The 15,709-nt window shown below is 32.3% G+C and overlaps 2 protein-coding genes across 2 annotated transcripts; both read left to right on the plus strand.

Annotated features, from left to right (window-relative positions):
- Positions 1-4,769: 4,769 nt before the first annotated feature.
- LOC145126719 (uncharacterized) lies at positions 4,770-6,942 on the plus strand. Its single transcript, XM_079062028.1, has 7 exons — positions 4,770-4,941; positions 5,039-5,135; positions 5,627-5,765; positions 5,981-6,060; positions 6,168-6,288; positions 6,413-6,640; positions 6,754-6,942. The coding sequence occupies exons 1-7, from the start codon at positions 4,770-4,772 to the stop codon at positions 6,940-6,942; spliced, it is 1,026 nt and encodes a 341-aa protein (XP_078918154.1).
- A 1,608-nt stretch (positions 6,943-8,550) lies between these two features.
- LOC145126720 (uncharacterized) lies at positions 8,551-9,246 on the plus strand. The gene has a single exon (XM_079062030.1). The coding sequence runs from the start codon at positions 8,551-8,553 to the stop codon at positions 9,244-9,246; it is 696 nt and encodes a 231-aa protein (XP_078918156.1).
- Positions 9,247-15,709: the final 6,463 nt, after the last annotated feature.

Here is a 15,709-nt window from a genome sequence, read left to right on the forward strand (position 1 = left end):
TATAGTCTGTTCTGGAAGACTCTAAGAGACCTGAGTCTAAGCATTGCAGCATACGATGATAGGTCATTGGAATATGACACATCGTTCCATTTTAGTAATAAAACAACTTATCTTAGGAAGAAGAAGCAGTCTCCAGTAAGGAACGATATTGTGACTTGAAGGTCATAATTTGGAGTCTAACGTGAGATAGGGAGCAAGTGCAAGATCGAGCACCGCCTGCAATCAGGAAGTCTTAGAGTTAGATATTCGTTCGAAGAAACATCAAAGTTACGGTTATTACTTAGGATGAAGAGATAACTTATGGAGTCATCATGTGAGCCCTGTTTCGTTGATGATTCCGGGACGTAATCATCCTAAGGGGGAGATAATTGTAACGCCCGTAGATCCGGGCTAGTCAATTTAGAGATAATAGGGGTCGAAAATGACTTTTTGACAAAAGATTATTTAGAATAAATAATCTTAACCAAGTTGTAGAATACGTCTCAAGGGTTCCGTACATATAAAGAACGTTGAAATCCGAGTTATAATGAAGAAGTTATGGTCCGTCGAAGTTTTATGGCAAAACCGGCACGACACCGGGAGACGTAAATAGTGAATTTACGATGTAGGACTTTTTAGCCTTAGAAATCTAAACAAAAGTTGTAGTATACGTTAAACCGAGAACATACAAAAAAACGAACGCCCAAATTTGACTTCGTATGAGGAAGTTATGAATTTTCTAAGATTTGGCTTAGCAGTGCACAACCCGAAACTCGAATTTTAGATCGAGCGGTTTTTGGCCTACGCGACCTAAATGAGAATTTTAATATCTCATTAATAGGAACTCAACGGTAAAAAGACAGACGAAAACAGAGTTCGTATGTAGAAGTTATGAATTTTACGTGGACATTTAACAGTATAGTCTCCTCGTATTGTTAAATTTAAGATCGGTCGAGAATTAGCCGATGGAGTCAAAATGAAAGTTGTAGATCTTATTTTTACCTACGCGTGGATATAAAGAACGTTAAAAACGGAGATCGTATGTGAAAGTTACGGATTTTAGAAGTCGGAAGTGTGCTGTGCGAAAATGGGTGATGTGGCACAATCTTGGCCATTGCTTTCTCCCCAAGTCTTGCCACTAGATTGTGACATGTGGCACTAAGTTCAGCCATTTTTCACCCTATAAATAGAACCTCTCCCACCCTCATTTTCTTCACACCTTTCCCATTCTTTCTTCTCTTTACTCTCTCTCTCTCTCTCTAGAACCTCTCTCTAGCCCCGAAACCCCCCGAAAAGCCTAGGGAATCACCCTAGCACGAGGCGGAAGCCCCGGAGTGCTCGACGGCTCCGAGAAGAAGAGATTTTCGGCTCGGGAACGCTGCTCCAAGCAAAGCCCGGTTTTCTATAAAACCCGCTGTAAGTGAGCTACGCCTACGCTATTTTTAATATAGCTTTTATTTAATTATAGTAACGTTATTAGGAACTTATAATAAGTACTTGGGCTATTATTATGGGTTATATAAGTATTATCTAACGCTTATATAATAGTAATAATAGCTAGACTATTAATTAGTCTCGGCGAATAATAGACTAAACTCTAGTGGTAATAATACTAGGTTTCGTCGAAGGAAATTATTTTTTTAAGAAACGAAGCGCTGTATGAGTTCGGAATCACCACCTTATCAGGTGAGTGCATAGTTACTTTCATCTTACACATAGATATGAAGTATTTTATATAAATTACGTGCTATGTGTGCATATTATCTGTATACTTGCTATCTATGCTGGGGGAACGATTTTATACAAGTTTTATATGATTTAAACTGTATATGTATTTATATCTACATAATATGTTGGGTAAAACATGGGTAGATGACATGTGAGTTGGATGATGAGTTAGACCATGAGGTAAGGGTGAGAGGTGGACGATGTGAGAAGCCTTTTTCCCGAATCATGTCCCCGTCATCTAGCAGAGTATGGATGACAACCATGGACTATTCTAGACAGTCCAGTGGAACGCTAGCAGGCTCGCAACCTGTAGGTGTTGTGAACGATGTGTTCACCCGGTGTACTCTAAACCCTGGCGATCATGCAGACTTGGTGCCTAAACCTTGGCGATCATGCAGACTTGGTGCCAAAACCCTGGCGACTATGCGGACTTAGTGCCTGTTGTATAAACCCTGGCGACTATGCAGACTTAGTGCCTAAACCCTGGTGACTATGCGGACTTAGTGCCTATTGTATAAATCCTGGCGACTATGCAGACTTAGTGCCTAAACCCCGGTGACGATGGACTTCGTGCCGATTCCTTAGGATGATCCTTAGGAATGAATGAACGAGAAATAGTTGATTCTTAGGGTAGATCCTTAAGAGTAAAGAAGATAACAGGGATGGGTAATTGGGTTGATTGTTTGATGTTTAAACATAATAATTATATTATTGTGGGTTGAAAACCCTATGTACTCACCAGGTTTCCCAACCTGACCCACTTAAGCTTATTTGTATCACAGATGTCAATATGAAGCTACTTTACACTGAGAGATTTAAAAGAGATGTAGATCACTAGTGTATATGAATGTAAGTTCTGTTTATGCTTATGTTTCTGTATTGACGATGACATCCCAAATGTTTTAAAATGAATAAAAATACATTTATTCGGAAATGCTTTGATAATGTATTTATCATGTTTTACTGGGAACTAATTCCGCAACATTTTTATTAAAAGAAGTACTCTGATTTTTATAAAGCATAAACAAAATCGGTCTTTTCTGGCCGTGAAAATGGGGATGTCACAGTGATGATGGGTTGAATCGATTCCAGATGCATAAAACATGATTTAAGAATAAATTATACTAATCTACAACAACGACGATTTCATATACACAATGGAGATGATGTTCCTGGCGGCGAAGATTTAAGAAGCAAGGTGGAGACGTGAATCCATCTGCTCCGGCGGCCTTTTGGCTGTTTTTTTCTGGTCCGATCAGTAGAAAACACGAAAGGGGAAGAGGCAAGGCAGATCGGCGACTTTCAGGGGGTGTTTTGTTGTGGTGTCGACAGGAAAAGGTGTAGGGGACAACCGATCTTTGGAGAACCCCTTTGTGGTTCTACTCCTCATCGCCGGAAGTAGCAAACCGGAAGGACCAAGGTGCAACAATAGTCGACCGTCATGCAGATCTATAGCCTCTGATGAACGATCATGGTAGTGATGTGGCTCTATGGCTCTGAAAAGAAATAACGGATTTCATCTCTGCCACCGGCTTCAACGAAGCTAATATCTAGATGTTTTCTAATGCGTTGGTGGAGAAGGAGTGTGGTAGGTTGCTCCAGAAATGAAAAAGTGTTTGTTCTTGAGTTCTTGAAAACCCATAAATCTTATGTCAATGGTGTGTGTGTGTGGGGGGGGGGGGAGATAGAGCTTTTTTATTTTTTAATTATTAAAATAAATAAATAGGTATTAATTTTTTTTTAAATGAGGATATATATTTTTAGGTGCAAAAATGATCATCTTTATATATATTAAAACAGAAACCTGATGATGTCACCTTCAACAATCAGAACAATTCATTGAATTTTTTTGATTGATTTCAACCCTTATATCGTTCTTAATATTTCTGGTGATGTCATACTAACAAAACAATTCACTATTTATTTCCGTCTATCATAATTACTTCCCATATTCAAATCGAAAAATCAGCCACCAAAGACGAGAACTTAACTAACCATCAACATAATTCTAATTTTAAATTTTAAAAAATAATACTAAAATGTTCTACATTATCTATCCTAACTACATTTTGAAATTCAACATTTAAGGAATAAGATAAAAATGACTTTTATCTTATCCCTCCAAAACCAATTTGGGTTCAATACATATATATGACATATTCCGCCAAAACCCATTTTTATTTTTCCTTCCACGCTCCTGCAAAAAGAGGGTTTTTATTGTGTTTTATCTATGTTTTTACCTCTTCATTTATATTGATATTCACGATACTAAATCAATACGTCTTCCTTTCTACAGCCTTCTATAGCAGTAAACAATTGTTAGCTTGGTTAATCAAAGGCAAAAAGGTACGCATTTCATTGTTTATCAATACTTCTTCCTTTCTACAGCCTTCTACAACCTTTTATATGATAAGTGTTCATACTCATTTTTTTTAGCTTTGTTGTTTTCTATGAAATATATCAACATACTATGTATGTTTTGATTTGATACCATCCTACTTCCATTAATCCATAATTGCAGCCAACTATTATTTTGCAAAATACAATTAATGTTTATTTTTGTTTTTTTCATGGTTAAGTATGCCAACCAAGAATGTCTATGTTAATTGAAAAAACATCATATTTACATTACACAAAAACCTTGTGAGTCTTTGAATTACTTTTTTCACTATATCTCATAATTATCTCTAATACTTTTCTATTTCTCATAGCACAAGTGAAATGACACATAACAGTGACAGTGAAATCGTCATTGATAAGCTGGCTGACATAGATGCCTCCAAAGAATCATGAAATATTCGTGTTCAAGTTGTCATGATTTGAAAACAGACATAGAAAAACAACCTAAACATGGTCAGCAGCTTGGACATGATTTTAATGGACCAGGAGGTAAGATTCAAATAATATGAAAAAAAAAACAAATGTTTTATTTTTGTTTCATATAATAATATTCTTTATCACCTACAGGGCACTAGAATACATGCAACAATCAAAAAAATCTCATAAATGCATTTCAAGCCCTCCTGGAAGAAGGAGCTGTAAGGCAAATCACTAACTTTGGTATGACCAGAAACGAAGGAGATTACATGTTGGTTGCTCACAAGCATAAGATAAATTTCTACAAAACAACCACAATTCGTGTATCAACTCCTTTTGTTGATAAGATCGATCCTTTTATTTTTGTGAGTTTTTATGATCTGACAGCCAGAAATTTTGACACTCGTGTTGCATTTGGTGAGTTTTTTTTCCCTTAACAGTTTTGCATTTATTATATTATATATTTTTTAACCAATTTATATTATAATAATTGATTCAAATTTACTTTTTGTAGATTTTATTGGTCAAGTTGTATCTACTGAACCCATGAGAGTGATTAAGGAGAATGCAAGGGAAACAAGGCTAATGAGTATTGTTGCACAAGATCTGATGTACTTTTCTTTATTTTTCATTAATTTATCATGTTTAAAATTTTATTCATATAATCCAAACAATCAATTATAGTGGTAGGAAAATGTAAGTTGCTTTGTGGGATGGTTTTGCATTGAAGTTGAACAGCTACATATCTGAACATCAAAATGAAAATGCTCCTGTGATCATCCTCCTACGTATGGCAAAGCTCAAGACTTGGGGTGGTAAAAATAATTATTTTTAGATGTCTATGCTCATTACATTAATATTTTATTTATAATATGAAATAATCTATTACTTCAATTGCTATTTATAGGTCAGTCACAAGTCGGTAACTGTTTATTTGGGTCGAGATTGCATATTAATGATGATATGCATCATATTTCATAATTTAAAAGGGCGTATGTATTTGATGACTAGGATATAATTATTTACTGTTTTATTTTTACTTATTCTTAATCAGTAATTATTATTATTGTTGATCTTCTTCATTTTTCCTTCTTATATGTAGCATTGTTGATATCAATTTGAATGTTAAGTCTTCTATTAATACTACACAACTTAACACAGAAACTGTTGTGGCCAAGCCAGAAGATTACTACCTCCGTTTTCAAATCAAAAACATTGATGATATTCCAGATTACAATGATGTATACTTAATATTATTCATATTTTTCCATTATATATAACAATTTTTTTAATGTGTGTGTATATATATATATATATATATATATATATATATATATATATATATATATGTATTTTTACCAATCAGGAAATTGGTTTGTCTACCATTGCTACTATAATCGGTTTCGATTTGGAGGAAGGATGGTATTCTTTTTATTGTCGTGACTGTTCAAAAAAGGTAACTAAAAATGGTGATGATAGTGATGGTGAACCATTTAATTGTAATGGTTGCGGAGGAGTTTCTGATGTATTCGGTAAGTAAGTTCATAATTTTACATTTGTAAACTTCTTGTCTCATGAATCTTTATTAGAATGTTTCAATTTTTATTTCATTGTCCATTAACGTGTCATACAATAATATTTAGGGTAATGGTCGTAATACGTGTTCAAGATGAAACTGTGTCTGCTTCTTTTGTATTGTTTGACCGTCATGTTAAAGATCTTATTCACCGCGGTAATCATTCGTTGATGGAAAAGATATCAAAGGTAGCGTTATATTATACTATTCTATTAATTTGTACACACGACAAGTTAACTGTATACTGTTAATGCATTTTATTTTAATCGGGATTTATTAACTACTCACATGTTTTATTATAATATTCTTTAGGATCAAGGACGCCAAAAGATCCCCGATGAGTTCAATACGATGCTTAATAGGAAGTTTGTTTTTAAAGTTCAGATTTCAAAGTTTAATCTCGAGAACAGTTATCACGCCTACACCGTTCATTCAATGACTAATGATGAACTTGTAGTTGGTGCAGTTTTCAAACATACATCTGCATACGAAGAAAACAATATTCATTCTGATGGTACTCCTATCAACAAGTCTAATAAGGTAAAGTTAAATTCATATAATTTAGCATTTTAACATTGTTAATAAACATTTATTCTTGATGCGGTGACAATATTAATGTTGTTAATTAACATTGTTTTATTAATTTGATACAGGAAAAGAGTGTTTCTATTGAAGGTGACAATATTAATGTTGTTGATCTTGATGCGGTGACACCGACAAGTACTTCACTGAAACGCCCTATTGAGATTATTACCACCACTGAATCGTTTGAATGGTCTTCCTCAAAAGATGGTGTTGCTCCTCGTACCCTTAAGATTCCAAAAATGGAAAAACTTGAATAAATTTAGCAGTTATGATTATTTGACATTTATCATTGACAATTTTTCTTTGAGTTTTTATTATTTGCTTAAGGATTTCTTTGACAAGTACGAGTTGTTTTCATTTTGAAGATTATGTTTGTTTTCATTTAATTATAACACGATAGTAGTCGTGTTATTTGAGACAAGTTCATAATTATGTTGAATTCTTTTTATGAAATTTAACTTTTACATGTTTTGATATATTTTCGCCTCAACTAATGTTACAAACTATGTTGACCAAGTCTATTATTGTCAATTTGTTTTAAGTTTAAATAACAAACTATGTTGACCAAGTCTATTATTGTGAATTTGTTTTAAGTTTAAAGCTAATATCCTTAATCTTTGGCTTTAGCCACTGAGTTTGTTATTCCACAAACAAGATTTTATAACAATAATTTTTTTATTGTTCGTAACAAACTATGTTGACATACAATTCTATAAAAAAACAAAAATAGCATACCTGGAATGACAAACAAATAATTGAATAAAGTACATGACTTTTCCAAATGAAATGTGTCTTTAATAAGAAAATGAAAATACAATGTCTTAATTTGTACACTTTTCAAAGTAAAATGCTTACATAATAAACAATATGTAGTAGAGGCTGTTTGGTATTAAATGTAAAGTCATGGAGCCGATTTGGTAAATAATATATTCTTGGGCACAATATGTAGTAGGGGCTGTTTGGTATTAAATGTAAAGTCATGGAGCCGATTTGGTAAATAATATATTCTTGGGCTGTTATAAACGTTATCATTCTTTCCAAAATAACCATCAACATTAACCTAATTTTAAATTTTAAAAAATAATTCTAAAATGTTCTACGTTATCTATCCTAACTACATTTTGAAATTCAACATTTAAGAGATAAGATAAAAATGACTTTTATCTTATCCCTCCAAAACCAACTTGGATTCAATACATATATATGACATATTCCGTCAAGACCCATTTTTATTTTTCCTTCCACGCTCCTGCAAAAAGTGGGTTTTTATTGTGTTTTATCTATGTTTTTACCTCTTCATTTATATTGATATTCACGATACTAAATCAATATTTCTTCCTTTCTACAGCCCTCTATAACAGTAAACAATTGTTAACTTGGTTAATCAAAGGCAAAAGGTACGCATTTCATTGTTTATACTTATTTTTCCATGATTTATAGCTTTTAATTAGGTTTATTTTATTTACATTCAAAAGTGTAATTGTGTTCATTTAAATAGATTTGTGTCAACAAAACGCATATAAAAAACTAACAAAAAACAAATATATAAAAGTTCATTATAAACCAAAAATACAAAAATAATGCAAGTCCACATACTTAAACAAAGTCCATAATTCATACTTGAAAAAAAAAATTGTAAACTATCTATATTTGTTAACCAACTTTAATTCGTTATTTTCTTCACCAATATCCTTTAATTCCATTCTTTGTATAATCATTTTTTATGGTATGTTATGATATTCATTTATGAATTTACTCTTCTCTCCAACTTTATGTACTTCATCTTACATTTTACAGTATACAACATATATGAGTACCAACATTTATTATGGTGTGAATGTACAATTTTACGTTTGACTGTAAACATGAGGTTTCAGTTCGGTTGTCCAAACAATGATTTCGAAGAGACAAAATCCTTTGCTGATTGGATTCTTAAAATTAGTGAAGGTACTATCGGTGGTCCTAATGATGGTGAAGTTGAAGTTGAATTTCCAGAAGATGTGATCGTTCCCTCTACGGGTGACCATATTCATTCAATTGTATCCTGCATTTATTCATCTTTTCAGAACCATCTTGATGATCCATCGTATTTTCAAGATAAAGCTATTTTGGTCCCTACTAATGAAGAAGTTGATGCTATCAACGATTACATGTTAGAATTGATGAAAGATGAAGGGAAAACATATCTGAGTTCAGATTCCTTATGTGAGACCGAGACAGAAGATTCTTTTGAGGTATCAGTATCCTCTCCGGATGTGTTGAACGCTTTTAAGGCCTCTAGAATTCCCAACCATAAACTTATACAAAAAAAAGGTGTTACGGCCATGTTGCTTCGTAATATCGACCAAACTAGAGGACTATGCAATGGAACTAGATTACAAATCGTAAGGCTTGGAAGACACGTCATTGAAGCACGAATCATATCTGGTAGATTTTTTAACGAGACTACTTATATACCTCGCATGAAGTTGACCCCATCCGATAAAAAAATTTCATTCCGTTTTCAACGTAGGCAATTCCAAATAGCATTTTGTTTCGCTATGACCATTAACAAAAGTTAAGGACAGTCATTATCAAATGTTGGATTATACTTGCGTAGACCTGTCTTTACCCATGATCAGTTATATGTAGCTATTTCTCGTGTAACAAGCAAAAAAGGTTTGAAGGTACTCATATGTGACGAGGAAGGTCGTTCAACTAAGAAAACAAAAAACGTTGTCTACAAAGAGGTCCTGAAATGTTTATAGTTATTTATCGATTTCAGTTTTTCTTCTTCACCTTTCAATAATACCAATAGCTATAAACTTTCTTTTATAATTATTATGCAATATATATAAATGTTTTGATAATTTTTTTAATACGTTCCCCTCGCGTTTAACGTGGGTTATAATTTAGTTTATAAGTGAAAAGACAAATATACCCTTGCACATGAGGGGTTAACAACAACAACTTAACGGAAGTTAAGTCGGGGGACCAATTCTACGTACAAACTAGGCCAAAAAGACCATGATCCAAAAAAGTCCAGGTTTGAACTGAAACCTCAAAAAAATACATACCACAAGGAACATTTTTGCAATTTTGTCTAAATAAATAAAGGGTATCAAACACAGAAACAAACGAAGACTTGGAAGGAAGAAGAATGGAATCGTGAAAGGGAATGTGGCAACTGGCAGATTCCGACAATCCGAGTATCCGACCCTTTCCACTTCCACTTTGAACGTTGGACTACGCCTGCTTTTCCACACCTGGCCCCACAATCAATCTCAACAGCTCTAAATCAATACCACATAGGACCCACTGGTTTCAACGGCTCCAACACAATTCTCGTATTCTTACAAAGTTTGACCCCCAAACTCTTCAAACTTTCATTTTCTACCACATATAAAAGTCTTATTAATAAAATGATCATTTTTCTTTGTTAATGTTAATCAAATTTCTTTCAAAATCATTTGCAATACATATATGGTGAGTAGAAAAATGTAAATACATTCCAATAAATGGTCTCATAATCTTGTGATGAATGTTGGAAAGTAAATCATAATTCTAATACCCATATTATATAAAAAAGAATATTAATATGTTATATTGATTCTTATATCTTTATTTTTGTAAAATATAATTGTAGATGTTATATGAAAATTAACTCAGAACTTATTTTTAGCAAGATGTATGCATTTGTATTTCATTTGTTTATTCTTCTTTTGTTTCTAAGAAAATTACTTGTTATATATTTATTTATTTTTTATTATATAACATGACACACCATTTTTCTAAAGTTTTCAACTCTTATCCATTCCTATTGTTTCACCAAAGACAAAGTTCGAACATGGAGATGCATGTTTAAGTGTAATTTGCAAAGTACTCTCTTGTTTCTTTTTAATTAATAAAAAACGTTAATAACAAGTAACATAGCCAAATATTTTTTTAATGATCATGTTATAAAGTGTTGAATGTTGATGTAATACTACCTACAAATTAGGTTATGTAGATATGCTTCTGATAACAATAAGGTCCAGTAGGTGCATAAGATTTGCTATCTTCAACAATGTTAACTAAAAAAATAGCATCAAACACTAATTATTTTTTAACAAAAATCGATCATTGCTCAATTTAGAAAGTTAAACTTTGTTACTACTAAACTTTACACATATGACTTAGTCTAGGGGGTGGTTTTGTAAAACTATAAAAGGGCAGTCTTCCTGGAAATGAACCAGCTTCACGAGGACCCACTTCTGCAATCATTGACCCAAGAAGACGCGGTACCGTAATTGCCCTCAACATATCTTTTTCAAATATTCACTAATACCCCCTACAATTTTCTAAATTAACATTTCGTTTCTTTTTAATGAAAAAATGGTACAATAATAAAGTTTTAAGGTTAATTTAGGTAATCCTTTTGCTCTTTTATCATGCATATATTTTCTTGTTATTTTTTCAATTTCAAACGGATCTCATTAAAGCGTGAAAAATTAAATCCAGATAAAAACTTAGAAATAGATTTAAAAAAAAAAAAAAAGATATGGTGAATGCCGATATTTGAGTTAAAAATCTTGGTGTTGCAAGTAATTTCCATGATTTTAGGATGAATGATATTTCTTATAAATAAAATTTGAATATATTAGGAATAAATAAGGCATGTTGGTGATAAACATAATTAATAAGAAAATGTCACGGTTTTTTCAATAAATGACTCAAGAATAAAAATATTTATTTTTTTAAAAAACCAAAGAAATAATCATGGTCAACTTTAGCTACCTAACATTTAGGACTTGATCAACAAACATGTCATGACATCTCAGAAACTCAAGGACTATAACCATAACATAACCAAAAACCCAAGGGGCATAATCGTCAATTCATCCATTTTTGTAACCTTCAACGGCTCTTCTTCGAGTTACCCTACCAAACCAATATAAATACCTCTAAAGGTGCATCCACCTTCCAAACATTATATAACAACTACAAATATAAGAACGTACATAAAGGCTAAAAAAATGGAAGAAAAAAAGCCTTTATTTATGTTCGGTTTTAAGAGGTTGCAAGGGAAGAATCGAAAGGGAATATGGAAGAGATTGGGGAACTCAGGGCTTCGATGGAAGAGCAAGTTCAATGTGCATCGATGGTTTGTTGATCGTTTTCTTTTCAAGATTCTTTCGGGTGTAGAAGCAGTTGTTTTGGTATCCACACTTGTTTTCTTCTACCTTTGTTGTGGATGCCATATCTGATTTGTTAACCATATGTCATCGGTTTAATCGAGTCAGATACTAATATTGATACTCATTGATGAAAATGATGAATTGTATCCATGGAGGTTTCAAGAAGCACAAGAATTGTTGATTATGGTTTTTGAGGAACCAGAAGTATTGCCTTATTTGTTTATTCTTTTTGGGAATATATTTACGTCATGTAAAGACCGGAAAATGAATTAAGTTGTTTTTTTTTTTTTTTTTTGTATAAATCATGAAATTTTACAATTTCTTTCCCTTCTTCTTTGATTTACAGGGCTGAAAAATAATAGTAAAGATACTGGAAGTTTAGTGGTTAAATGATACCATTATCTTTATCTATAATTACTCACATTTATAGTTTTTTTTGTTTTGTGTTTTTACCAATGGTTAAGTTTATTTCACATTTTTCTAAGTTTTTGCACAAATAAACAAGTATTCATATAATATTTACTTTTGAATTTTTCAATAAGTTAAGATGTGAGAATACGACTTGAAGAGCCCAAATACTTATGGAGGAAGGCAAAGAGAAGAAAGTCAATAGTAAAGCTGAAATGACCTTACTTAAAGACATAAGACCTATAAAAATATTCTTTTGAGGATTTTATCAAGGCATGTAAAACATATATTCGGTACTTCCTATGGAAACATTTGCCTATTTGTTTAAATAGATAACCTTTGTGCACTTCGTACATTTGATCGAGTAGATAACCTCGGTTTGTTAGTTTGACCGATGAGATAATATTACCAAATAGATAAGATTAATTGGTTATGAGTCAAGTTCAAATAAAAATCGAAAAAAGTGTAATAACCTAATAATTAAAATCAAGCCATATGATGTTCTCGAACGGATTGACAATTAATAACTAGGAGTGTCGTTTAAAAAGTTCTTGACCAGCAATACCAGTTGCAATTGGTGGTAAAAATTCACCCTTCATTATTGAATTCAATTAGGGAGGAGGGAGTGATTTCCTCCCAACCCATTGAACCCACTGTCACATCACTTGTTCTCTTTTATTTTTCTTCATTTTTCCGAACCCACAACACACGGAAATCCTATCTTTTTGAACTCACTCAATTAAAAAAAAATACAAAACAATCAAATAGAGTTATCTTTTTGAACTCCCGCTTCAACGAGTGAGTTGATTGGTTTCACTAACCCATTTCATCATCTTTCTCTACTTTCTCTTTCTTATTTTCTCTTGTACCATGTGTTTTAAAACTTGTACCTTAGTTGTTTTGTATTTTTTTTAATTGAGTGGGTTAAAAAAGATAGAATTTCCGTGTGTTGTGGGTTCGGAAAGATGAAAAAAAATAAAAGAGAAAAATTGATGTGGCAGTGGGTTCGGTGGGTTGGGAGGGAATCACTCCCTCCTCCCTTAGGATTTCTTGAGGTTATGAAATCAAGACAAATCCAAGACAATTCGTTTAACAAAAGAGATCTCCTGCAATCCATTGTGAATGGTAAGACATTCCTTCATCCTTTCCTGCAATCCACGTAGAGTCTATGGCTTTAAGCTCACACTCTTCACATGTTATTACAAATCTAACAAGCACCGACCCTATTGGCGCTAGGCATACATAAAAGTTGAATAATACTTTTATCTTCAGACTTGTTAATCAAAATTGGCACATCTAACGATTTTACACTATAGTTAGGATGCTAATTATCCCGATGACCGCTTCAAAATCTATGACTTCTCAAAGCCACTTCCACAATGACTATGTATTGCTCCCATCGACAAGACAATCGATTGTTATTTTCATTATAGGTACTGAATAACAAGATGTTTGGTACATGAATTTGGTTTACCTTAGTGGTGGGCAAGAAGCACCACTTTCTGATCCCGGATCGAACCCACACCAAAACCAAACCGAATATTTGTAAATGGTGTGATACAGTTCCAGATTTTCTAGCCGGCAGCCTCCAAGATCGTTGTTGCTTCGCTACCTCTATTGAAGATTTTCAAGTAAGTTTTATATGTTTACTTATTTACTATGCATGTATGTTTATGCATGTAGATAGTTAGATGTTAAGGATCATAGGGTCGAATGATCTTGACCTAATAAAAACAAATGTATTAGCTAATACCATTTTTAAGCTAGGAAAACATTCATTTATAAAAACTTAAGGCAATGCATAAGACCGTCCACCCACATAATTACAAAGTTTAAGAAATGAATGAAAGAGTGTGAATTAGAATCAAAGAAGTTCTTGTGCGGTGATTTCTTATTTAAAACAACTTATGCTTGCCAATGTGGGACTAATTCACTTGGTAGAGACTTTGTCTCTTAGATTAGAGGTCTCGAGTTCTAATCCGGACATTGGCAATTTCGTGAAACTAACTTCTAACCACTAACCATGCCGTTAAAAAAAAACAACTCATGCTTATTTCTAAAATACTTATTAGGTTATGCGGTGACAAAATAAAGTTTAATAAAAAATGTTTGGATTAGTTTATGAGGTACTACAATAATACTATAAGTTGATAGGTTATTTTTCAATGTTTGGAAAAGTCTACTTATATTTGTAATTAGGAAGTAACTTATCACAAACTCTTTATTTAAGTCAATAAGTAATTTATGTTTGCCAATGTGGGACTAGTTCACTTGGTAGAGGTTTTGTCTTTTAGATTGGAGATCTCGAGTTATAATCCGTGCATTGGCAATTTCGTGAAACTAACTTCTAACCACTAACCCTGCTGTTAAAAAAAACTTATGCTTTTTTCTAAAATACTTATTAGGTTATGCGGTGACAAAATGAAGTTTAATAAAAAAATGTTTGGATTAGTTTATCATGTACTAAAATAATAATTTGATAGGTTATTTTTCAATGTTTGGAAAAGTCTACTTATACTTGCAATTAGGAAGTAACTTATCAAAAACTCTTTATTTATGTCAATAAGTAATGAATAAGTAATTTATCAAATACTCATTATTTAATTCAATAAGTGTTTAATATATATCTATCCAAGCACTTAAAATAGCTTATTATCGGTGTCAACCTGCAATAAGTTAATAAATACTTCGAATAAGAAATCATAAACACCCATTTACAAGCGTTTGAGATTTCTTATTTAAAACAACTTATACTTATTTCTTAAAGTGCTTATCAACTTATCCAGTTCGAAAATAACGTTTATGAAAAAGCGTTTGGATTATTATCCGTTACCAAAAAATAATAAGCTCATAAGTTACATTTTAGTGTTTGGCAAAATATGCTTATATGTGTAATTACGATTAACATATCAAAAACTCATTATCAACAAGTAAGGAGAAAGTAACTTAAATACTCATTATTTGAGTTAATAAGTACTGTTAATCCTATCCAAACACTTAAAATATCTTATTATTAATGTCTGCAATAAGTTAATAATCATTTGAAATAAGCAATGCTAATCACCCCAAAATGCTTTAGAGAAAAGTTATATATTTTTCATAAATGTCAAGGTCACAAAATAAAATCCAGAAATTGAAATTAGATCTTATATAGCTAATATTCACTTCCTAATATAGCTAATGACCAACAGAAATCCTTTATTTCATGCAATATACATAAAAACATAATAAAATAAAAGCTAGAATGATGTTGAAATTCCAAAAAAAAAAAAAAAAAAAAAAACCTTTGAATATGAAGGTCTAAATGAAGTATTTATTGTTGGACCAAACCACCGTATCTTTTGAGGCTAGGATAAAAAAACATTAGGTTGTGGAGAGTGGTCACAGTCAAACCACCGGCCAACTCAGCGCCACGTAGGTATTTTACCATTCTACAATCAACCCACTAGGTTGTGGAAAT

The sequence above is a fragment of the Lactuca virosa genome, chromosome 7, assembly GCF_052849685.1.
Source record: "Lactuca virosa cultivar CGN04683 chromosome 7, Lactuca_virosa_CGN04683_v6, whole genome shotgun sequence".
Classification (NCBI taxonomy): Eukaryota; Viridiplantae; Streptophyta; class Magnoliopsida; order Asterales; family Asteraceae; genus Lactuca; species Lactuca virosa.

Bases quoted from the DNA above. Each gene is read 5' to 3' on its own strand.
- LOC145126719 (XM_079062028.1), top strand. From the start codon at position 4,770: ATGACCAGAAACGAAGGAGATTACATGTTGGTTGCTCACAAGCATAAG. The intron at 6,061-6,167 runs GTAAGTTCATAA...AATAATATTTAG, and splicing joins GTTTCTGATGTATTCGGTAA to GGTAATGGTCGTAATACGTG. The intron at 6,289-6,412 runs GTAGCGTTATAT...AATATTCTTTAG, and splicing joins TGATGGAAAAGATATCAAAG to GATCAAGGACGCCAAAAGAT.
- LOC145126720 (XM_079062030.1), top strand. From the start codon at position 8,551: ATGAGGTTTCAGTTCGGTTGTCCAAACAATGATTTCGAAGAGACAAAA.